The sequence below is a fragment of the Diadema antillarum genome, unplaced genomic scaffold, assembly GCF_040938485.1.
Source record: "Diadema antillarum isolate AM-2024a unplaced genomic scaffold, OU_Dant_1.0 seq00000358_RagTag, whole genome shotgun sequence".
NCBI classification, from domain to species: Eukaryota; Metazoa; Echinodermata; class Echinoidea; order Diadematoida; family Diadematidae; genus Diadema; species Diadema antillarum.
The window spans coordinates 365,613-390,542 of record NW_027271364.1 but is presented as its reverse complement, the minus strand read 5'-3'; the positions used below and the strand labels follow the sequence as shown (position 1 = coordinate 390,542).

At 39.4% G+C, this 24,930-nt stretch overlaps 1 protein-coding gene across 1 annotated transcript in view; it reads left to right on the top strand.

Annotated features, from left to right (window-relative positions):
• The first annotated feature begins 2,383 nt into the window (after positions 1-2,383).
• The window catches only part of LOC139731136 (gamma-tubulin complex component 6-like), a 33,594-nt gene continuing 11,047 nt past the window's right edge, over positions 2,384-24,930 (top strand). The window contains exons 1-21 of the mRNA XM_071642020.1: positions 2,384-2,603; positions 3,485-3,555; positions 4,841-4,935; positions 6,221-6,311; positions 7,627-7,683; positions 8,367-8,528; positions 9,495-9,649; positions 10,574-10,781; positions 11,262-11,578; positions 13,072-13,257; positions 13,449-13,540; positions 14,489-14,628; positions 14,984-15,133; positions 15,854-15,935; positions 17,439-17,527; positions 18,581-18,696; positions 19,698-21,703; positions 22,156-22,239; positions 22,854-23,022; positions 24,041-24,182; positions 24,739-24,895. Of these exons, the coding sequence (XP_071498121.1) occupies positions 2,384-2,603; positions 3,485-3,555; positions 4,841-4,935; positions 6,221-6,311; positions 7,627-7,683; positions 8,367-8,528; positions 9,495-9,649; positions 10,574-10,781; positions 11,262-11,578; positions 13,072-13,257; positions 13,449-13,540; positions 14,489-14,628; positions 14,984-15,133; positions 15,854-15,935; positions 17,439-17,527; positions 18,581-18,696; positions 19,698-21,703; positions 22,156-22,239; positions 22,854-23,022; positions 24,041-24,182; positions 24,739-24,895 (4,789 nt within the window). The remainder of the gene's footprint in view (positions 2,604-3,484; positions 3,556-4,840; positions 4,936-6,220; positions 6,312-7,626; positions 7,684-8,366; positions 8,529-9,494; positions 9,650-10,573; positions 10,782-11,261; positions 11,579-13,071; positions 13,258-13,448; positions 13,541-14,488; positions 14,629-14,983; positions 15,134-15,853; positions 15,936-17,438; positions 17,528-18,580; positions 18,697-19,697; positions 21,704-22,155; positions 22,240-22,853; positions 23,023-24,040; positions 24,183-24,738; positions 24,896-24,930) is intronic.

Sequence of the window (24,930 nt, the reverse complement as noted above, 5' to 3'; positions counted from 1 at the left end):
TTTGAACGGATTGTCTGGTTTTCCCCAAACTTTCACTGATGACACTGATCATTTCCTGATATTAATGATATTGCTGCATTCACTTATTCCACATGTAGGATGGTAGATCCAATTACCAAACGCTTTTTTTTTTTCGTGGCTTTGAATTCTGTACTCAGAGGATGAAATTTCAGCTAAAAATAACACCACTTATTCACACACTCCTGGAATTCAGCCTACTTATGCCAATTGTTCGCTCCAGTTTTTAGAAAATATGCTTCAAACATACCCCTGTAAAAAAATCGCATAAGTTGTATTACCGGACACGATTTTTGCAGTGAAATAATCGATGTCTCTCGCACCTAGTCCTTGCACCAGAATCACAATTCATCCCACAAATTACCGTACACATTCTCACCGAGCGGATGACAAACAAAAAATCGGCAAATATGGCTCAAATTTCGTATTTTACTGTAAAAATCAAAATGTCTGTCTTGAATGTTTCGAACAGTTCACGCAATAAAACTTTGTGAGAAATTGACAACACTTCAACTTGAGTTGTATTTTACATGCTTTGTCTATGGGAGCTGCATGCGCAGGCTATTCAGCATCGTTGCATTTGAGGACAATAGCTACAAATTTCCGATATATCGATCAGTGAACTTTTGGTTCTATTGGAATCTTCAGCATTTTTCCTGTATGTGAATGGGATTTCATAGAATTTCAGTCACAAAATGTGATTCACACATGCATAAATACTAACTATGACAAGGTGCGGGTCATTCAACTATAAATTTGAGGTAAAATGTGAATTTTTTCGTGTTTTTACATTTTTGTGTGGCGTTTTTTGCGATTTCAGTTCACACAAAGTTCTGTGAAGCTAATCTACGAAGTCTTACGCGTACAGAATGTCATAGTACGTAAAAATGTGTGTGTCCAGTAATACCATGGTGTCCGGTATACCATGCTTGCCCCTATATGAAGGTGGACTTGTCCTTTAACAATAGACGAAAGTGTTTGAATTGTAAATAGAGAATAGACTTTCTATTAAATTTTATGTTGGATTTCTGTATTCGAATTTAGGGGCCTAGTAGGTTCTAATTCATAGACTAGCATTAGACTAACTAATAACTAGCCTATGTACAGCCTTGTCGCTCGGCAGAAGTCACAACAGAGCTGTACCTAGAGACAATCAAGTATTCTACCTGTACCTGTATTGTTCCAAGCATCGTTCTAAGAGGTGACACCACACTTGCTCCTGCGACAATTGCTCCAGTCTTATTTTCTCCAAGGACTTGGGGGTAGGGTTCTTATAGGGTTTTAGGTTTTATAGTTGTGAGGATTAGGGTTTAATAGAGTTATGTTTGTGGGTAGAATTTAAATGGCTTTATGGACAAAACATGGGGGGTCGCTGTGGATTGATATAACATGCTTTAGTCCAAGCATATTATTCTATGTCATTTTAATGCACAATTAGTGTTAGAATGAAGAAATTTTCAACAGTTTTGTAGCTGTGTTGGGGTGTGCGGTTAAACATGTTCCTCACCAGGTTCCCATGGTGGCAACTGATACACAGGAACCTGGCATACTAGGTTCCCAAAATGTTGACAAGAGTGCCTGCATTTGTGGACTTAATTCATGTTCATATGTGTACTGGCCGGTGTAACAGCCGCGTTCTGGTCCGGCCAGCGTTGGATGCATTTTGTCATTAATTTGTACATAAGGTATGACGGGGTAATATTTTCACGTTTCTTTAATTTCGTGATCAGCCCGAAGCTCGCGAAATTTGCAAAAATAAAACCCTCATGAAAATAACAGCGTATACAGTATACTGCCCAGAAAAATGGCTTTCTTAGACTAAAGATTAATGTTTCTTCTATCAGCATTTGTTCTCTTTCTGTAGGAAAATTGCATATTGGATATATATCACAGTATCATTTACATTTTTTACAATTTAGCTTGTGCTTGTTTTGCTATTAAACCCATGTGAACATGTACATCCTACGCCAAGGCTGAGCTTAGTAGATTTGGGTGTTTGCTGACTCCAGGTGTCTTTATTTTGAACAAAAGTGAGCCCATCAGTGTACACCCTATTCATGCCTTGTGCCCAATTGATATTTTCATTGTTTGATGACATGTCATTGACCATGGAAAGGGAATACATGTACTGCGTGACTGCTTTCCCACAGTTGGGGTTATCAACTTGTCCATTCTCTGGACGAAAAAAAAAAAAAAAAAAAAAAAAAAAAAATATATATATAGAACTAGTTAAAAGCGTATGTGGGCATGTCAGAAGCCAGCACCATGCAAGGTGTAGATTAATTGGCCTAAATTGAGTGATTGTTCTATCTTTCTATGCCATTGAAATTTTGTAGGTTCTACACTACAGGCAGTGTACTGAGTAATGGCCTGTCAGCAGGACATGTCTCCTCAGAGTCTCCTGGGCCAGTTGGTGCAGACCACCCTTCACCAGGCCCTGGGTTCGTCGCACCCTGTCCGCTTGGGAGAGAACGCAGAGGACGTCGTGCGGCTCCGGCGCCGGCTGCAGGCCAGAGTGTTCAACTCCCTGCTGGGCAATCTCCCTGGTCCACTTCAGCACCACGCCCTGGCCATCACACCTCAGGGTGGGCGTCTCGCTCCCAAGGAGAGACTGCTGATGATCTCATTTAATCTGAGACAACAGAGGGAAATTTGATGAGGCCCATCAGCTTGAGATACTACTTGACCGCCTGACCCAAATCAAAAGCAAGCAATGCTCTTTGGCTTAAGGCATAGTGTCTGTAACGAATCAGAATCATAATCATCCTTATTGATCACCAATATTTAGCATTATTGATATTTGATTTGGTTTTGTTTATTGTGTGGTAACATTATTGTTATTATTATCATTATTATTATTATTATTATTATTATTATTATTATTAATTATTATTATTATTATTATTATTATTATTATTGTTGTTGTTGTTGTTGTTGTTGTTGTTGTTGTATCATTATCTTAGTAGTAGCAGTAGTAGTAGTTTATGTATGTTTTAAATAAAAGAGCTGCTGATATACTTCATTGTGGCTCTGAGATAATCATATGTCATGCTTCATCTTAAAAGTGAGAGACTTATAAATGCAGAATTCCTCCCATTGGAACTGCTCATCTCTCATTTTTCGTGATGTTATTTAAGTGGGGGCAAATGTTATCAAGAAACAAGTTACTAGTAGTAGTAATCAGAATCAACTATCAACTCCACTTCCTCTATATTAGAGTTTCTCAGGGGATTTTAACACAAGGTAATTATTTATATCAGACAATAAGAAGTCAAGCTCTAGTGAAGCAGAACTCTTAAAGTGTGCAAGTTTCATTTTCTTTGTTTAGGGTTTTTTTACTGTGTAAAACCTCAATTTTCACACCTGCCACTCATGAAGACAATTTCTGTTCACTGAGCAAAGTCCAGGGCAATCAGAATGCATTGACAGTGTCTTGGTCTTCTTGCTGGCTCTGACTGGGACCAAGGGGAATTCCAGAAAACAGCACTTGGTCACAGAAGACTGATCCTCCCTACTGTTGGCCTCAAGGCTCAAGAGGTACAAGTGTCCTTTTGTGTGCAGAATTCTTCACTTATGACATAGTACAAATGATTTCACCAGTGCCCTAATCGCCGTGCATGGAGCTCGATCAGAGTTTGTTATCCCCCTTCCAATTTTCCAGATTATCTGTATAACATGTACAAGACATGTTTGTTTGTACCATATTAAAGGCATAATTTAATTAGTGCTTCAAAATAGTTTAAAATGTGAGTTAGGGATAGAAACAACCAATGTAAAAATTTGGATCAGTGTAATCGATGTTAAATATTGATAAATATACAAAATGTGCACAAGAGTTATAATAGAAATGATTCCAGACTAACTGTCTACAGTTATGGATTATTGAGAAAAATAGTAATATCTCCTTATATTTTAGGTTTTATTGCAAAAATTCTATATGCCAGGAAGTATTGTGATACAACTGACCTACACATATATGCATCAAATGTGACATCTTGAAAAAATTTTAAATCACTGCTCCAAAAGTAAACAGGACCTTTAAGTCAGAACTGGTGTTTGTATTTGGTTTAATACTGAGTAACAGTGATCACACTTTGGTCTGATGGCAATAATACAAAATTCCAGCTCCAACTTCTCTTTTTCTCCCACTTCGGGATTACCCCTAAAATTTTCATGGCTGCATTATAAGTGATCTCATTTGCAGAAAATGTTTATTCTATTTGTTGTTTTGGAGTGGTCACATCAAGTACCAGGTACTCAGACTACTTTATGCAAACAATTTTGTGCAGTATCTGTACTTTACCCCCCCCCCCCCCCCCCCCAACAAATTATATTGCACACTGGCATTCGCCACTTTGAATGTGCAGAATGTGTCTTTGCCATGTATTGTCAAGTTTTGTTTGCTGTGAATTTATTCTGGTAGATTTCATTGAAAGAATTGAAAACAGCAGTATTTATTTAATTGCAGGCTTTTGTTGACTCATTAAAAAAAGAGAGAGAGAGAGAAGAGGAATGGTCAAAGTCAATGTGGTTAGGAAAGAACAATATCTTCTTGATTTTCTTTTCTCAGTGGGGGACAGCGGGAACACAGCAACCTCAAGTTATTCAGGCGACTCCTATTATAACAAAGTCCTCGGGACAAGCAGTTTTCTTTTCTTTATATTAATTTTTTTTTATAGCCGAACAATGAAGTATATAAAGATATAAAGACAATAGTTTTGGGATATGAATATTTTCTTCTTTGTTACGAGAGTTTCGTTATAACCCTGTTCGTCATAATAGGAATTAACTGTATTTGTGAACATCTCATTTCTACATGCAGGAAAATATTTACTTGCCGGAAGGAAATTGGTTCCATGGCGATGGATCCCACATCCACATATATGACAGGTCTAGACCATACACAAACTATGCCAGGTGTGTTACCAAATGTTCTGGTATGTTTCATGTCGCCTTTAAATGCTGTTATATGCACCATAATTGGACTGAGGAAAAAAAACCAACAAACTTTCTTTCACTGGATGCCAAAGACATGAACCAGAAGTTTAAGTCCAAGAAAAGTTATAAGTTATCGAACGGATACAATTTTGCCTGCTTAGAATACATTTAATATTTGGTAGCATAATGCACTAGTCTAAAAATCATCTGAAAGCCTGCTTCTGCACATAAACAATGTTTGATTTCAATGTGTGTGTGTTTTTTTTTTTTTTCTTAATCAGACTCCAAATAATGTCAAACATTGCAATGCAACTAGTTCCAACACATGGCAATTTAGCTGCCGAAAGAATGACTATCTGTGTTGAATAATAGTCTATCTGAAGCTTATCATCAAATGTTAAGTGGGCAAGCTTGTATTAAACTATGGACTACTGCTGCACAGTACCAGCAAATATTTATTGATTTTTTGCATTCTTTGCAAAAAAAAACTGGAGATCTAGCTGAAGAGCAAGTCTCAAATTTATAAAGCGTCCACATGTTAACTTTTTAGGTATCATTTTTCTTTGATATGCCATTGTGGAACACAGCCCTTTACCCAAGTGATATTTAATGAATCCATAATACTTTTAGTACTGTATGTGTACATTGATGAGGAGAAATCAGTGAAAAGTTTTACCTGAATGGTGAAGTTGTGACAGAGTTACAGTTCGTTGTTTATATGATTCTGCACAATTGTCTAGATTATCGCTGACTTGGTGGAGATGAAAGTCTCACTAGGTGAATAATCGTCTGATTATCAAGCAAAAAATTCTTAAGAGTTAGAGGGAGTTGTACAGTTGTGGTAGAGGTGAGGATTTAGCTTTTAACGTTCTGCGAGACATTCAGAAACCACTCTATGAGATGTCAAAGAGCATGCAATTCTAAGGGGTATCAAAAGTTTATTTGATGAAAATCGGTTTTGAAAAGGCTGAGATATCCAAAAACAAGGTGAAACATAGAGATCCTAATAAAAGGTGTGGCCTGTAGTCTTTTATTATTAACACTTTTTTGGATATTTCAGCCATTTGAAAACCAATTTTCATCAAATAAACATTGAATCCTTCTTAAAATTACATGCTCTTTCATATTTCACAAGAGGTTTCTCATTACAATTTATCTCTCAGGAATGTGAAAAAAACCCATAGATACCCACCTCAACCAGTACTGTACAGCCCCTTTAATTCTTGATATCACCAAAATTTCTTGTTTTCTTGCTCCACTCCAGAGAGTTGTTTGAAGGTGAAGATAGTAGTACGCCTGGCAATGACAGTGGCATCTCAGTCATATCCAGTGATGAATGTCAGCTTGACAGCAAGGTAAACCATAAAGATTTTAACAAATCACTGCTCACCCCAATGCGCAAATGCACATTGCCTGTGAAGATAAAACTTGTATACAGTATACGCCATATATCAAGTCTAATACTTGGCAAATATTGACTTCCCAGCAATTTCTTGAGTGGGTAAATTTGCGATTGTGGCATACAGTACTGAATGGAGAAGTGTATGTGTGCATGTGACATTCATGTCAAGCTAGAGTTAATATTTTTACACATTTTTAAATTCGAGAATAGTATATATCAAGTCTAATACTTGGCAAATATTGACTTCCCAGCAATTTCTTGAGTGGGTAAATTCGCGATTGTGACGTACAGTACTGAATGGAGAAGTGTATGTATGCATGTGACATTCATGTCAAGCTAGAGTTACATGTAATATTTTTACACATTTTTTAATTCGGGAATAGCACAAGACTGAAAAAAATAGCAAAAATAAAAACCTTGCGATATCGTCGCCGTACTCGGTATAATAACTCTGTGTATGCTTTGGGTGCTGATTGGCAAAGAAAACCCCATAGCATCATACACACTGTCCAAATTCCCTGACACAGAAGGGGCTAAAGAGAGATCTGAAATGTTGCATTCTAGAAAGTGTTGTGTTCATTTTATTTTAGTGAAAATGTGCTCTTGTTTTCACAATGACAAGTGAAAGTATTAGACATATAGTTGTGTGAAGTGATATCCTTAAAAGAGGACATTATTTCAAGTATTTGATAGTATATGATAGGTGTGTCAATTGATTGCACTTCATTTTTGGATACAGACATTTGATGCAATCTCCAAGTAAGTAAAAAAAAAACAAATGTTAGTGGTTGTTGCTTTTGATGAAACAAGTACCGATGACTTGTTTTTCAACATTATGTGTTATAAATGTAAGTCAAGTAGTGTTAGAATTTGAGGAGACTTAGTCAATCTACTGTGATTGCTTGTAAAACACCATCTGGGGAAATTTAGGTGTCCAATCTTCGACTTCAGCCATTTATAATTTGATGCAGTAAATGTGTATGGTAGATACTTTCCTCACAGTATAGTCAAAAGTTATTCCTGAATCAAAGAGCCTTTGATAGATATTTTGTCAAGATGTGGAGAAGTATTTCACATTTCAGGGAACCTCCTGCAAAATCATAGAAATCTGTAATTAAGGGCATTAATTTCTGCATGTTTCATTTAATCTATGGTGTGAATTTTACATTTTTTTCCCCCCACATACTAGTATGTGTTTAGGATGCGACAGTTACAGTGCAATAATAACTATTCTCTTCTGTCTGTATTTTTGGTTTTCATTTTGATAGATATTTGAAACAGAACCTGGAAGAGACTTGTGTGGCAACAGATTGTTTGCTGTCAAGGTGGGTGCAAATTTTGCATTGTAGTGAAACACAATTTTGAGACAGGTGCCATATCAGGTATAAGTACCATTGTTAGGGTAAAGATCACTAGATGTGAGAACTACATGTAGGCAACAATGCAAAACATTGGTTTCCATGTATTAACTGATTTACAGAGTATTGTGCCTATTTGCATTTATCATTTGCATCAACGTAGGTGCAGTTTTACAGTGTAGTGGACAATCTTAAAGGGAACTGATCGGCAGATCGTTCTTCAATTGACTTGATCTTCATTTGCTGCCTACCACACTGAAGTGTGAGAATGAAGCAACAATGAAAAAGATTTCTTTCCATGTATTTAACTAGGCATTTTGGGACTCATTAACTTTGTCATTGCTGTGGGCAACCTGCTTGTGCATAATGTCAATGACAGGTGAAGTTTCGGTTCCAAGAGGGTTGATTAGACATAGAAAAACAATGGTGTACTCATGTGTGTTTTCCTGTTGGGTCTCAGCAACATAACTGTGAAGTGCAGACTTCTGTTTGGAATTGTGTTGCAGATTGTGTCTTTTGACTTTTGAGATGGAAGCTGTAGTAGTGAGTTGTCTTCTAGACATTTGTTTTCAGTTAAGAGCAGAGTTATGTAATGTCTACTTGCTGTCTTGGCTAGTAAACATGCTAAATGTTCATTGGATGATTTGCAGAGCATTATGGGAAATTCGTACGAGCGGCGCACCAGGGAGTCTCTGTTTGGCGGGCTGGTCCACAGTCAGGTGACAAAGATTGACGCCAGACTGACCCTTCCGAGTCTGCCGGACTCCACCAACCCGGCCTTCCTGGGTCTCAGAGTTCCTCAGTTGGGTGATGTGAGTACCCTCTGAATCAGCTGTGTCACTCTTCTTTTTCATCCCAGCGGAATCTTTGTCAGAGCTCTAGTAGCTAAAAATGACAAACATACAGGGTGAGCAGACACATTGGACTACGCACAACATACACTGTCAAGGAGGGGCTAGGGACACAGAACAAAGAAAACAAAAGGGGTAGGTAAGGTTTCAAAAGCAGGGAGCCAAACAGGTATTAAAGGAGGGGGATTAAAGCAAAGGAATGAGCCAACAAAGGGGGAAGGTAGGGCCAGTGATGATCCCAAGGATTATTGGGAGCAACCTGTGAAGGATGGAGAAGAATAGGGAGGTAACATCAAACAAGGTCAGGAACAACAAAAAGGTATTAAAGGATGAACCATAGAGTATAAGATGTGTTACTCTGAAACCTGTGATTTCAATGGAGGAAGACCATTATGTTTAAATCAAATGAACTTGTACTTTTGTAGGTATGATGTTTTACTAATCAAACATTCAGGAATGTCTTCACCCTAACTTACCTCTCTCAAATGTCAGTGATTTCCAGATGTCAGTGACCTCCAGATGTAGTTAATGCATTATGAAGTGTTGCATTATCAGCTGTTTTGAGATAGCATGTTGTCCAGTGGTAAATGGTTTGATGGTACATCATGTAATCTTTCTTGGATGAGAGTCTAGTCCTGACAGAGACCTGCTCAGCCACAATGATTTAGTAAGCATGTTCTTGCTGTCTTCAGGTTAATGAATGCATCATTCATTCCGAGGATGGTAAAAATTGTTCATTTTTCCGAGGACGGGAAGAACATGCTTACTGTAATGTTGAGACTGAGCAGGTCCTTGTAAGGAAGAGACTTGCATCCAAAAGAAAATACACGTACGATGGTGGGCCATGGAACCACCTAGCGCTAAATAAATGCTTTACCACCGTGGAAACCTTCAAAGAATATATCCTTATTCCTTTTCCACACCAAGTCCCCACCCTCAGATGACGAAGGGTATCACGAATCTCACTCGGACTCTGTGCTGTCGATCCAGTCCACGGCACATGCTCCTGAGAAGGAGAACCTGTGGGAAGCAGCGCTCCGCTATCAACCCAGCCGACACAGGACCTGGGAGAACATTGGCAAGTAGGTGTACTGATGCCATTAATGAATGAAGCATTATCGTTCAACCGTAGTACTACCAAATGTGATACAACTTCTTCTGAAGCAGAGCAATGTACAGTATTGTGTTCTGTATATTATTATATTGTTCGAATTAATGCATCAGACAACTGCCTTGAACCAATGCACAGTGAGTATGTACTGCAAAATGCAAGTCCAAAATTATTCTGGATGTCAATACAAGAGAGGAGAATTTGTCAAAATACATCAATTCGAACCTGTTTTGTACACAAATTATGTATAAGATAGTGAAAGCTAGATCAAAACAGTCAGAAGGGATTCTTTCTTTTTGTTCTCAAGTAAGTTGCCGTAGAGAAAAAACTCTTTGATATAAGGGCTTTAGATATTAAATCTCTGACTTGCCTATGCCGGTAATGCAGTAATTTGAAATTCAAAGTTTTGGAAGTGCATGTTTCAAAGGAATGTTCAGCACTATGTTGAGTGTTGTCAAATTAATTTGGGTTGGCTGATTGGGGTATACATTTTATCAAGAAAGAATCATGATAAACCAAAGAAGGAAGACATTTTAAACAAATGCAGAGACTCATAAGTATGAGAAAAAAAGCAAACAAAGCCGCTACAGAATGGCTTACCCACTTGCCTAGAGCAACTGTACGTCACTGTCAGGGGAGTGAAATTAATGAGTATCCCTGTTTAAAGATATGAGGTCCTTGCTTAGGTGGCATGGGGGAAGTAGGAGAAATATTTTCTCATGCCCTGCAAACTCTTTCCATTGGATTGTCTCTGTGCTTTGTTTTGTTTTCTTAGTTGCATTATTCACCCCCCCCCCCCTAAAAAAAAAATGCATTAACAAAATCAAAAGTATATTTGGAGAGGGAGTGACTTTTCTTTCAACCTTCACATCATTACTTTGTCCTGAACTGCTAGCCATCCAGGTCGAACTGAGAGACCTTACCTTACAGAGGCAGGAGCTGCAGTCCTGGACCGGGTCTACAAGCTGAGGTGTAAGGAGGCTGCCATCCTCCAGCCTAGTACCAGGAGGCAGCTCACCATCCTCGGAGACCAGAAACGCCTCATCCAGAATGTCTGGAACATCCTCATCGGGCTTCCCTCAGAACAGTTTGTCTGGAATGAAGTGAGTACCCACTGAATGCATACATGGTATCTTCCAGTTAGCACTGGGATGCATTTGTCCAAAAACATTTACCAAAGACCTTCTGAGGAGACTAATGTTGAATAGAAGCAGTACAAAACAAGGAGGCAACATGTCTGTGCAGTGATGGACATCTGCTGCTTATTTGCTGTTAATGAATGCTGATGTAAGGAACAGTAACACGAAGAATGGTACACGTGTTCAAGTTGTGAATACAATTGGACCATACTGTGCTTCTTTGTGAAATTATGCTTGTACTGCCATGCTCATGCAATAAATCCTATCATTCTTATTTTAAAGATTATTTGCTATAGTGTGCTGATGTCTTATGTTTAGGTCTTGAAGGCCTTCATTCATGGACAGACAATTAAATGATAGGTGTCTAACGTGGTGGTCTAATTTTCATTCAACAAATGGCCATGGAATGTAAATATATGACTGTTTGTCTCTTTCCCAACCCAGGAATCTTCTTCATTTACTGTCAACCCGAGCATCTGCCTGACAGGGACCACGCCCGACAGCTTCCACCAGCTCCTAGCTGAGTTTGCCAGTGCGGGGACAGACTACACCCGCCTTTGGCACGCCTCCCAGCAGCCGGCCACCGACTCCACCTACACCGGTGGCCTGGTGCTGCAGGCCTTCCTGGGTGCGGTGCGGCGCTACCTCCAGTACTACCATGCCCAGGTGCTGCTGGCCCAGTCTCATGCTGAGCAGGACAGCAGGGAGGTGACTGTTCTCCTCATGCGGACCATGTTTGGGGGACTCCTTGGACAGCTTAGGTGAGTATTGGTACCTCATGGGCGTTCATGGTTGTTCTATTGGTGCTTGTGATCCTTGAACCTTGAATGAGTACTCTCCCAAAAGCGAAGACGCTGTCCTGGAGAGGGCTGTGCTGTGCGGTGTGCTGTAGCATGTGCCTGTGGTGATGCCTCATGGGTGCTCATGATTGTTCTTTTACCACTTATGGTGCACATATGGTGCATTATTAGTGCTAGTGGTGCTTCTTGGGTGCTCATGGGTGCTCTTTTATTGCTTGTGGTGCCTCATTTGTGCTCTTGCTTGCACCTTTGCTAGCTGTGGTGCCACATTGATGCTTATGGTTCTCGAGAACAGAGTTTAGTTGCAGTCAAGTGTAATTTGATGACTTCATTGTTCTGGTCAATAGTAGTACAGTTGAACCTCTTGTATCCAGACAAGTCGGGACGGGGCTCATCCGGATAAGGGATTTGGCCGGATACGGGAGACTCAATGCTTTATACATGTACATATTACATGTACTGATGTAGCCCATTGTAGTACCACATGTAGTAATGTGTATACTGCAACCTTTTCATTGTTACACTCAGTAACAGACCCCAAAATAGAGGTTCGGGTTTGCAAGAATGAAATCATTTTCTTTTATAGATTCTTGGGATGATTTACCTAAATAATTATTAAGAAATGTATCAAGTCGATCTTGAAAATAAACAGTACGAGTCGACGAAACTACGCTTCAAAATTCGATCATCAAGGCTTGGCAAAGTCGACTGTAGGTCGCCATTGGTCTCCCTCTTTCTCTCTGTGTGTGTACTGTGTGTGAACAATTTTTGAGTGTTCAATATCATTCGTTGCTCAGCCAATGACTCGAAACAATGCATGTCTATCTAGTCATATCAACAGCTAGCTGTGTATGGACCTATATGTGGCAATGCGATATGAGAGGACTCGAGCGCATAATCTGTCCATGTTCTAGCGATGATTTGGGGATGTTTGGGGATGTTAAAATGTCTGAAGGTAAGTAATTTGGAATGAAATTTGATGTAATGTATGTTAATCATGTTGGAAGTAATATGTGATTCATGTGTGCTTGTGTAGGAGTTCTCAAGGAGTTGGGAATCCCCCTTTCCTCCCGTAATTATTTATAAAAAAAATCACGGCGAGATTGCGTCCGTATAATAGAGAGATCCTGATGAAGGGAGGCCGGATAAGAGAGGTTCAACTGTATGTCAAACTCAGCTTTTTGAGGTTGACTCTTTGCATTATTTTTTTTTTTTTTTTAGCTTATGGTGTTATTCACCAAGTCATCAGTCATGGCAGAGGTATGTTCTGGTCGCACATTGCTTAACATGGCTAAAAAGAAAAAAAAATTATTGCTGTAAAGGCCTTTCTCATATATATTTATGTAAAGGATGTACCTTACCATTACGATATCTACAAGATATGCTCAGAACCATGTTGGCAGTAGTATGATGAATAATAATTGATTATGTTGTATCTCCCTGCACTGCATCAGGTTTCTTGCCAAATTGTGTGCCTGTGATAGGAGAAAGGGGACCAAGCCAGGGGGGCTGGGCGACCCCCTTCCCATCGGTATAAAGCTCCTGACCTACCTCTACCAGGAGGCACTTGACAGCACCGGCACTGACCACTACCGCTTGATGCTGTCCCTCCTTCGAAGCAGCTGCGCTCCCTACCTCATGTGAGTGTTTTTATCTTCATTCGTAACACATAATGTTTGTCCACTGACACCAGTCCATCATTCTTACAAAATGACCTGGTTTATGCTCATCTGGTCCTTTGAGACCACAGACTGATTTTGACTTTTGTTGAAAAAGTGTCACTCTTTCGAACAAGATAATAAGTACTAAAAATGTCTGTCTCTTTTCTCAGGTTCATCCAGGATTGGGTTTTTCACGGCATATGCCGGGATGCCTACGAGGAGTTCATGATACAGGCCAACCACACATATCTTTTCTACAGAGGTAATTGCTCAAAGATGTTAATGATGACAGCAATTTATAGGAATGGTCAAGGATCGCAAATCATTTGTTTTTGTTCATATGTGTGCATCTTTTTTGAAAAGCATAACAAATGATCTATTTAAGTAAGTGCTATAATCTGCTCACAACAATGAAAAATAATCTGAATATTCTTATTAATTTTCTTGCCCTCAGTCTATCTGTAGATCTAGACTTGTGGATACACTTGCTGCAAAGTATACCTAGATAAAGTGTAGCATTGTACATAGAGGATTATCAGTCAACATATTGTTTTACTTTAGCTTGGCTCTCATGATTCTGCACTCAACATTTCATTATTATCGCTAGCAAAATGTGACTGTTCTAGTCAAAACCTACAATAAGTTGCAGATTAGGACTCTATGTAATGGACCAAAATACAGTGTATGTAATTTCAGTTAAGCGAATCAAAATATTTAAGTTTGTCTACGTGGGAGAGTACCAGTATGTTTTCTTTCCCAACTGACAAAATTTGGTTGCTTTAAAAAAAAAAAAAATGAAATAGAGATGCTAGCAGTTTTCCTGGACCATTTTTTTTTTTTTTTTAAAGACAGGCACTTACACTGCCTGGATTCTTATTGATACTTCAACTCATCACACCTGACTGTCTCTTATTTTCCCTTTTCTGTAAAATTGCACATGCTAACTCTCATATTTAATTCACTGAATGGGAAGGGATAGTCAAGTTTAAGAAGTTATAATACCATTTCATCTTAAAGCTTGGAGCTTACTCTTTTAAACTATATATGTAGAAAAGTGGAAATTCACTTGGCCTACTTTTTGTGGGTTCTAAGCTGGGTGGTAAAAAAAAAATGGTCTGTCTACTTCGATTTGAGTAACATACCTTCCGAATACAAAAATAAAGAAGTGATTCTTGATTATTTTTTTCTCTCCTGACTGTTTGTCCACCAGACAAACACTACTGGACCCATGGATACCTGCTCATGTCTGGACAGGACGAGTCAGCGGTCCCGCTCTTCCTGCAGGAGCTATCCAGTGACATTTATGTCTGTGGGAAGTCCATTAACCTCCTCAAGCAGTGTGCCCCAGAGGTAAGAAAGAAAGGAAAAAAACGATAGATAGATAGATAGAAACTAAAACGTTCCTGGTTTGTTTCTTAAACTCATAAACAGTCATTTTCTACTTACGTAGGTCAATAGCTGCTTTACACAATTCAAAATTGCTAGTAAATATGTGTGCATATCCTGTACTATACACGTATGTGTGAGCATTCTAAAGCTGCGCTTTCCAACCAGTGGGCCCCAAAGCTCTCGCAGTTGGACCGTGTCGTCGGCCAAAAATGAAATTAAAAAGATGAGCCTGAAAAGTATTTGAAGGAGCCAAAGTGGGCCTCTGGTTGAAGAAGGTTTAGCAGCACAGTTCTAAAGTACGCATTCCCCTTTGCAGCACTTCATTTGTAACACTACGGTGGAGACACCCTGTGTTGGACTGACATTCTCACCAGTGGAGCTGGAGCTAGTGACAAGCAGGACCAAGACCTACGTCAAACACATGGAGGTCCTGGCGGGCCAGCTGACGGTCTCTCGACAAGAAAAGGTACTAAAATAAACAGGAGGAGAGTGCAGGGAAAGTCTTGTGAGTTGTGATTATAAAGTCAATGATTACAGAACTGCTTCCATAACAGTCTTTCTTGCTAGAGGTTGGAAAAGTAGAAAAGATTTCTCTCCCTGCTTTGACAGGTGGGGCCACAAAAAAAAGAACCACAAACAAAAACAAAACAAAAAGATTTCTGTCTCATCTGTTACAGCAGGGGCTACTATTCTTTTTATCCTCAGTTCCAGAGAGTAAATGACAAGTGGAGCCTTTGTTTTTTACTTCCTCTTTAGTTTCTTTTTTTTTTCTCCAAAAATTCTTTCTTAGATAATGCTTGTTTGTTTATGATTAAAGTGCATTTGAAAGTTTTCCAAATACTTATGGCATTCTATAATGATAATAAAATTTAAGATCATCCTTTCATATTTCAGCATTAGTCAATTTTATCCAGGTTGATGTGTGCATACTCTGTGAGTACTTGAATAATTTTTATAAGATTGATATTTGTTTTGCCACATACCTACAGCAATAGTTACGATGCTGGTATTAAAAAATGTTCTAACTAAAACGAAAATGGAGAGTGACAACAGTTTAATAGAATTTTTGGAAGTGTTCTCTGGTGGAAATTAAAGATATGGTTATCAGAATTCACTTTATTCAGCCTGGTCATGGAAACATTGCATATAATACTGTGTTGTTTCTTCATGGTGCTTAATTCATAAGGAACGGAGAGAGGAAGCAGCCAAAGCAGAGCTCTTGACACTGGCCAGACGTACAGCAGCAGAAGAACAGCAGAGGCACAACGGTGAGGTCTTGATCTCAGAAACATTTTTACGTACTCTGAGAAACGTGATGACCACACTGGTGTGGGCTGTGCACATATACATACTGTATATGCCCAGTAATAATGTTTTTTTCTTGTTTTTTGTGTTTGTTTTTTTAAGTAGAAGGTTCTGTCATGATTCTCAAAAAGCTTAAAGTATGTCATCTTATATGCACACTTCACACATTGCTCTATGTGACCGTGCATCACAAAACCAACAAAAAGTTGCAACCCTTGATTTTATGTGAGAACTCAAAAAATAAAAAATAAAAATGTCGAAATGGGTCAATCAAGTCAATTTTGAGTTTTCTGTATTTTCTGAAAGAACTATTCTTCTTCTACATTATTCGTACGTTTGGGATCATAAAATGAATGGGAAAGTGGGTTTTCAGCATTTTTTCTACAAACCTTTTTTTTTGTGGAGTAGTGTGATCAGGTATGTCTTTGAGGTCCCTTTTCATGTCTTGAAAATCCTTTGCACACTCTTCACTTTCAACTCTAATAACTATTCAAAGGATAATGCTACTGCGTTGAACGTTGGCATCAATCATGGACAGAATGTGTCGATAGAGCATGCTCAATTACAGCTTAATCTGATAATTCCTTCATTGTTGTTGCTATGGTGGTCTACATCCTGTTTTTTGTCCCATTCATCACACAGCTAGCATGGCTTTAAAGAGCTTGAATAGACCCTGTACTTCAGAGTCTCTTTTCTCACATCACACTTTTCCGTAGTATGTGTATGTGCTTTCTTTCCAAGATTTAGATAGGTTAACGAGAGTCCATTTGAATTGAGTCATACGCATGTACATCATTTTAAAGCTTAAGAGTGTGCTCTTTAAAAATCTGCCCTTAACTAGAAATCCATGTTTGGCGACTTTTTGTTGATTTTGTGATGCATTGTCACATATACTGAAAGGAAACTGCACCATTCTGACCCCAACAAACTGGTCTACAAAATGAATGGGTTGCTGTCCACAAGGTCTATCTCTCAAGTGGAGTCTTGGATGGTCACACTCTAGCTTTTATGCCATTGCTATCTTGAGACTAAAATACACACATAGCTGTGAACAAGCCATGATCTCCACAGTAGAATCTTGAGAGATTTTCATTGAAGGTTTGCCACTTTAAGATAGATTAACCCTTTTTGTGCCAGGGAGTTTGGACAATATGTGCAAGGCTGTGGGGTTTTTCTGTGTCCATCGACACTCAAAGCACCCAAAGGATTGAGCTACAGTTTTGTGGAATCATAAACTTGTGTGAATTCTGGAAGTTTGAACTGTGACGACCATGTTCAGATTAAACCCTATAGGAAATTTTCTTACAAAGCTTGAATGTTTCTTTTGATATATGCTGATGCCTTGAAGAGTGACAAGCCAGCAGCCAAATGGGTTGCTCTCAGACTTTCAAATGTGAACATGTTGGAGCTGAGTGAAGACTAATGCTTGTCCATTATTCTCATCCCACATTAACATGAACTGGTAGAAATGGTGAAGGAGAGAAGGGAAGCTATTGGGGCCAAGAAGAGGAAAGAATTCCTAGCTCTCAAGGAACAGATGCAGAAAGACTTGCTTGTGAGTGTTTCTGTTGTATGGGTCCTACAGCTATTAGTGCTGTCATTGGATGTAATTCCTTGACCTGCTCAATTTCCCAGCGTAATGATTTGTTTTTATTGCATAATCATATAGCATTTTGTCATATATTATATTGCTGTTTCAAGGATACATTTAAATTGCCCAATATTATCTTTAGGCTGTTTATTGCTGACTATGAAATACATGTACGTAGAACATATTATATTTTGTTACATCGGTGACAAGGGACTTCACAGTGATTGATTCATCATAATATGACTTACTGTATATGTAGTATATGTCACTATGTTTTTAATTTTATGAATTGTTCCAGACAACTGATGTTCACAAAAATATTGCCTCCTGTATACACAAGTGCGTTGTGTATCGTCTCAAAAGATGGAAAATTCAAGATGTTTTTCTTTAGAAGAGATAACACTTCTTTCTCATCATGTTAATGTGGTTCTATATCTTGAATTCAACCACTTGTGAAATTGTTTGACACCGATGACAAGTACCAATTTCTGAAATATACTTGGGGGAAATGTGTGATGTGTACAAGCCTGTACAGTACATTACAAGTGCATTGAATGAACAGTTTCCAAATCTGAAGCCCATCTGTTTTTACATATCTCACCCTCATGAACATAGAAATGAAAAGAAGTCATGACTGCATAATACCCTGATCTGTATAGTTCTGCATCATCCAGAGTCTTTTAGTACATTGAGCAATGAGAAAAAGTGCAACAAGGGTTTACGCATCTTGTTCCTTCCTGCTTTTAATCACCTTGAGGAAACAGCAAACATGCAAACAAGCAGAGCTGGTGTAACCCGGTTGCTACTGTCACTATACTACAATTATGAGAATTCAAAAGTGATTACAAACATTTTTATAAAACAAGGCTCTTGCTATTTGTATGTGTAGACTAAATGCAGACTTCTATAGTTTACCAGCACATCAATAGGGATTCATCTGTAAGAACATATTTTCATTTTAGCAGATAAACTTAAGTGCTCATGCTTTTGTCGTGTTGTTGTTTTTATACCATAAAGAGAAGAGGACAGCAGCGTGAGGATGAGAAGGAAGCAGACCGGGAGAGGATGGAAGAACTGACTAAAAGGGAGCATGCTGCTCAGGAGGTGGAGGATGAACTAGAAAGACAAGCAAAGTGAATATTATAGATCTTATCATTTTTACCTCTGCCACAGAGATTAAGATGTTGCTGGCACTGGTTTGTCTGTTTATTTGTCTGTCTCTTTGCAAAATAACTCAAAAAGTTGTGAAAGGATTTGGATGAAACTTACAGGAAAAGTTGATAATGACACAAGGATCAGATGATTACATTTTGGTAGTGATTCAGCCCAACGTGTGGATATAGGAATTTTTTTGAAGGATTCTTTTATTACATGTATTGGCAAATAGGGCCAACAAATGAGGGAGTTCAAGCTGCACATACTGTGAGGTGGGCATACGTGCACTGAGCACGTGTTCGAGGTGCAGCAGTAAGGCAAGCTGAGGTAGACTACTCTTGAAAGGCTTCTTTATTATTGGGAAAAAGGGCAATTTTCAGCATGAGTGTATGAGTGGAAGTGAGCTGCTTGGTGGAGGTGTGCGCTCTCGGAGTTCTTTTCGAGTTCTTGATAAGCTCGTTTAAAAAATAAATAAATAAAAAATGGCTCTGATGGTGTACTCTTTGACTGCATCAGCCAATTCCGTCAACACTATAGACTTTTATTAGGGCTTTCTTTAGAAATCAGCATTGAATGAGTTGTCTGTTTTAGTTAATTTTGAATGTTTGTTTTTGTGATGTTGCAATGTATTTTGATATTTGGATGTGATTGAATAGGATCACATTTGAAAGTTTTTGCTTCACATTTCACAAATTTTTGTTCAGTATGGTGGAATCAATATGTGTGTTTCTGTTTCATTCCCTTCCACATCTTCTGTGGAGATTGCTTGTTAAAACAAAATGATGTCATCGTAGATCTGTTTCATGGCATGCAGTTGTGTTATACTTTCATGAGTTCTTCTTGTGACTGCTTTCAATTTTGGAGGAAAACCTACCTGGGCACATATTCAGTCTTGTGTGTCAATGAAGATCTCCATCAGGTGTATGCCTTAATATACACTGTTGGATCATCTCTCTTATCATCTTTTCTAACCCCACAGGGAAGAAGTGATCAAGTTCTACGCAGACTTGGCCAAGCAGGCATCCGCTAGGGAGCAGCGAGCTCTTTGGAGGATTCGCCGGAGACAGCTGGACCAGGAGCGGGAAGCTTTTCTCCAGCGAGACCAGGAGGCACTAAGCAGAGAGCTGGCAGCTCCCCCCATCCAACAATCCAACGAAGAGCTAAAGGAGCAGCAACAACAACAGCAGCAGACTGACGGCTTAGGAGATGTGAATGCAGGGCCTGAATTTGCACTTGGCACTCCAGAAGATGCTCAGCAGAGGGAAGACAAGAGCGCATCTTCATCGGTAGCACTGGAAGTCGCACCAACGATAGGAGCAAGTGATGTTGAACAAAAGGATCACATTGCCTCTTCCTCTGCAGCACAGGATGAAAGGGAGAGCACAGCGAAAAGTCATGTTGATCCAACTGTTGAGACCGAGGAAAAGGCAAAATTGCTTCCAGTGGAAACAAGTTTTGATGAAGAAGATGTCCATGATCATGATGATAAGTTGGAGCTTGGTAGTGATGCTAATGAGGACCTGGAACCAGTTCTGGCTCTCATCAGAGGTGATGAAGACACTAGTGTTGAAAAAATTAGATCTCAACCAGAGAGGAAGGTGAAAAGTAAGACTAAGAAGGGGGGCATCTCAATTGAAGATTTCCTGCCCAGACAAGAGCAGGGAGATGAAGGGGAGGATTTCATTGACTTTGATGATGAGGAACAGGCCAAAGACACCACCCTGGATGATGTCCTTCTGGAGATTGGATCTTCATTGCCGAGCAAATCTGCGGTGATGGGGGATGGGAAACCTCTACCAGGGGATTCAAACGAAGGAAATGTCTTGGACGACATCTTGGGGTCAGAGACTAACCTAGACAGGAATGGAAGTGGTGATGGTATCGTTGGCCTGCCACATCGGTCACACAGCCATGGCCACCCATCCCAGATGAGCCTGGATGCATCGGCCTCAGCAGAGTCTCTGCGTGGTCTGCCAAAGAGACAACACTCTCATGGTCACATCTCAGACACATCTCATGGGATTAGTGGTGACAATCTTGCCTCACTTGGAAAGGCAGGTGATAGCAGTGCCATCCCTGTCCAAGGGCTTCCGCAGAGACCCCATGTCCATGGCCATGTGTCAGACTCCAGCCTGCAAATGCATGGATCCTTCCCTGAAGGACACTCTGAGGACCTTGGCAGAGTGGAAGGAGTCCCCCACCTCAAACGCCAGATGGGTGAGCAAGTGTCAAGTACATCATTAGCCAGGGAGGATCAGAATCAGGGACGCCCACAGGACTTGGATTATGGCAGCACAGAGGGTCTTCCCCACCGATCCCATGAGCATGGCCATCCATCTCAGTCATCCATTCAAGATTTGGGACACTTGGAGAGTAGACAAAAGGACCAGTCTAAGGATGTCTCTGAGCAGCCCCTCCACAGACTTGCCTCTGTCTCCTCACTGGGAGTCAGTGAGGACACCAGCAGTGATGCTGTGGACTCTCAGAGAATCGCAGGGATTCCGCATCGTCCTCACATTCATGGACATTCATCCGATTCTACCATTCAGAGCATCATCAGTGGAGGAGGGATTGCTGCGGAGAGCACAAAAGCACCTGAAGACTCTGGCTATGACACTCATGCCACAGCTCAAGCTTCCACTTCAGAGGAAGAGTGTGTTCCAGGATTGCCGCACCGGCCAGTCCTCAAGGGGGCTAATGCAGCCCTCTCTCATGGAAAGACTCTGGACCGGGATGAAGGGAAAGAGGATAGCAAGGGCCTTTTAGGGATACCTCAACGCTCCCATGTCCATGGTCATGCCTCTGATTCATCACTGGGTGACGTGATATACCCATCTCAGTCAGGTGGTGGAGACGGGGGACTGCCTGCCATCAGGGAGGAGAGGAGAACTGTGGTTGCCATGGTGAAGCAAGGACACCATTCAGACTCTACTGTGCAGAAGCTTCTGTACCCTATTCAGACGAGCAAGGATGAGAAAGAGGAAGGTATTGTTGGCAAAGGAGTTCTTGTCATGCTCATTAAGAGTTATGCCTTCACCCTTTGAATCACAAGTCAATTCAAAACATTACATTGTCAGCAATATTGCTTTTTTGTTAATTTCTACTTTGATGGACTCAATCAGTCAAAGTTTTTTTGTTACGTGACACAGATAGTGTGTAACATGGAACATTGATACCGACCTTTTCTGAAATAGATAAAAAGGAAATCTGGTCATGAATGCACAGAAGAGTCTCAAGTCAATTATAGTACTGCATGGTGTGTTAACTTGCAAAAACTAGTGGTATTGGATAACTCAATGTGTTCACCAGTTGTTACATGATCTCTAGAATGTGTGCGTCATGTCTCATGTTTGCACTCTCTCCTTCCTTGCCAAATACTGTAGTTTTCCAAAATTTATTCTTCTCACTGACGACCATTTCCAATGTTTTGTCAGCAGTGGAAATGGAAGCTGTTGAATTGCCTATCACTGTTTGGGCAGACCAAGGCAGGGAAACAGTAGAATTCAACTTCAATATGTTTGGTAAGTCATTGCCGTGTACTAACCACTGTTTGTGCTTCTCCAGTTTCAATATTCAGGAAAGTAATCAAACATAACTGAGGTGATAAAACACAGCTGAAACATGCATGGCAACGATATGTAATAAAGTTTTGTCTCTCCAGAAAGTGAGAAAAATGTTCTATTATCCTCATATAGAGAATTTGGACCGTATTAAATTTTGTTTCTGTGACATAGTACCCAGTTCGTCATTATTAGCCTGTGTCATGTTTTTGTTTCTTTGCAATGGTCAAGACTTCCTGATAATATATAATTCATATCTCTGTGTAAACATAGCAGAGAAAAAAAATCAATGTTTATAGCTGTAACTTCTCTTTTCTGATGATATTTATATTTTTTAATGCTTTGTGTGATAGAAATGAGAATAGTTTTAAACAAAGGATGATAGTGATTATTCTTTGAATAGATGGCATTCACTATAGTTTTGTTTTTCAAAGATGATGATTATCCATTATGCAGAATAAGTACATGAACCATGTTCGTAACTTTTCCCAGCTGATTAACAGTGCTGTTTCCCACCGTCCATGCGTTGGTATCATTAACTCAGTCAACTTGTCTCGTTTTTCATACTTACTCAGAGGGATTACCTGACACAGACCTCCTGGGACGGACTGGCTACACGCCCCTCAAGTCAGAGATAGGTGACTATGGAGTTCAGAGCTCGGATAGCGACAGCATCGAGGCCACTGATGTTTTGCCATTACCCATTATCATCAAGAGATCTATCACAGCTCCTCTTAGGGCCCAGTGAGTCTCTTTTACCTCTTCTTTTTCACATGATGTCTTGTTCTCGTACTATTGTATGAGTTATTGACATGTCTGAAACCAGCATAAAAAGCACACATATGTGACTTGTCACTATGTTACCCTGGTAATGTCACCACTGCAAAGGCCAAGAAGACTTTGATGTAAGCTGGGAAATGAGGCTGAAAAATAAAAGTCATGTATTAAATTTTTGTTCAAAAATAAGATTCATAACATATTAAATGCTTCTTGCCCTGACTTTCAAATCTAAAAATCTTTTGAAGTAATAAATCAAAGAAAGGGAAACTGACCAGAAATAAAAGAATAATTTATTATTGAAAAAATTAGCAAACAAAATGGGATTTAGAATCCCATTTTCTTTGTTATTTTTTTTAAACAAATAAATCTTTTGAAGCGTGAACATTTTCTATTTCAAGGATAACTGTATTAAACAATATTGTTTTTAAGTGGTCTTTGATGCTTGATCACATAGACCTCTGTACACTTGACTACATCAAGACTCCAAAGCCAAGTTTCTCAAATCTGTTTTTTCTGCTTTTGTGATGGGATTTTAAGCCATTTTTTTTTTTAATGATGAGTAAAGTATAAAAGACAGATACATGTAAGGAGAATAATAGAACAATATTTATTGCATTACTAGGTATGAAATTTTGTTACTCTTAGGATGCATGTTACAGTATTGTCAAAAAGTGATACATGTATGTGGTACTCTATAGCAAAAACCTTTGTATACTTGACTACACCTAGGCTTCAAAAGACAATTTTTTCAATGATGCATTTATCTGCTTCTGTGATAGGATTTTAACCCATTTTTGTTTTTTGTTTTTATGACTTGTAAAGTAGGGACAGATACTCGAGTACATAGTAGGAGAATGATGCATAATGAAGAGTTCTGAATAATGATTATCTACTGTATGTGTATTGGATATTATTAATCTGTAAGTATAAAGTGAACATTACTTCATTGTTTGCATGCTTGATTATGTTTTGTATCAAACAGGGTGTGGCTAGTGAATCAAAGCATCCTGGACTATTTCCTGGTAGAGCTGAGGATAGACAAACATTTTGTGGCCCTGCGTAGGTTTCTCTTTCTGCAGGATGGGGAGTTTGGCCAGGCTCTGTGCGATCAGATCTTTGACAAGGTAGGCGAGCTCCTCGGAGCTCTAAACGTAGAAGGTCGTTTGGTCTCACCTCCTGTATGCACTGTCATTCACATGCAACAAAAAACTACTATTTTTCATATGGTAGTTACAGGTATGAGCTTTTCTTATACCTACTTCTCATTTTACACTGAAGAATGCATTTAGTTCTGGGACAGATGTGCATCAGGTTTTAGCGTACACTAACAATCATAGTCATTTATCCATCTGTCTATCTATTTGTCTATCTTTTTGTCTATCTATTATCTATACACCTTATATATATCTGTCTGTCTGTCCATCCTTCCACGTGCATTTTTGCCGTATGTATATAACTGTAACATATGATTATATCGTGCCTTGTATGAGAAACGCTGTATCTATTCTTTTAATAGGCAATTACAACTACTCTAAAGGACTACTGGTTTTTGTCCTTACATGTTTTTTTGTTTTTCTTTAGACTTACCAATATAGGAACAACAAGAATATACCAAGTTAATTCTTGTGAAAGGAACAGTCCCTTTCACTAGTTTATGAGCATCTGGTGTTTTCTCTACAGCTGGCCCATTGTGTGCACCTCCAAGAGCTACTGTCTCCAATTACCCTGAACCAGATCTTATCCAGGGCCATACAGCTCTCAGCCAGCTCCAACTCAGAGCTGAAAGACAATCTCAGCTTTGCCCTCAAGTGGCATCCAATGGTCTACAAACCCAATGGTGAGTAACCATGGCGTCGGGATATATCATGCTGA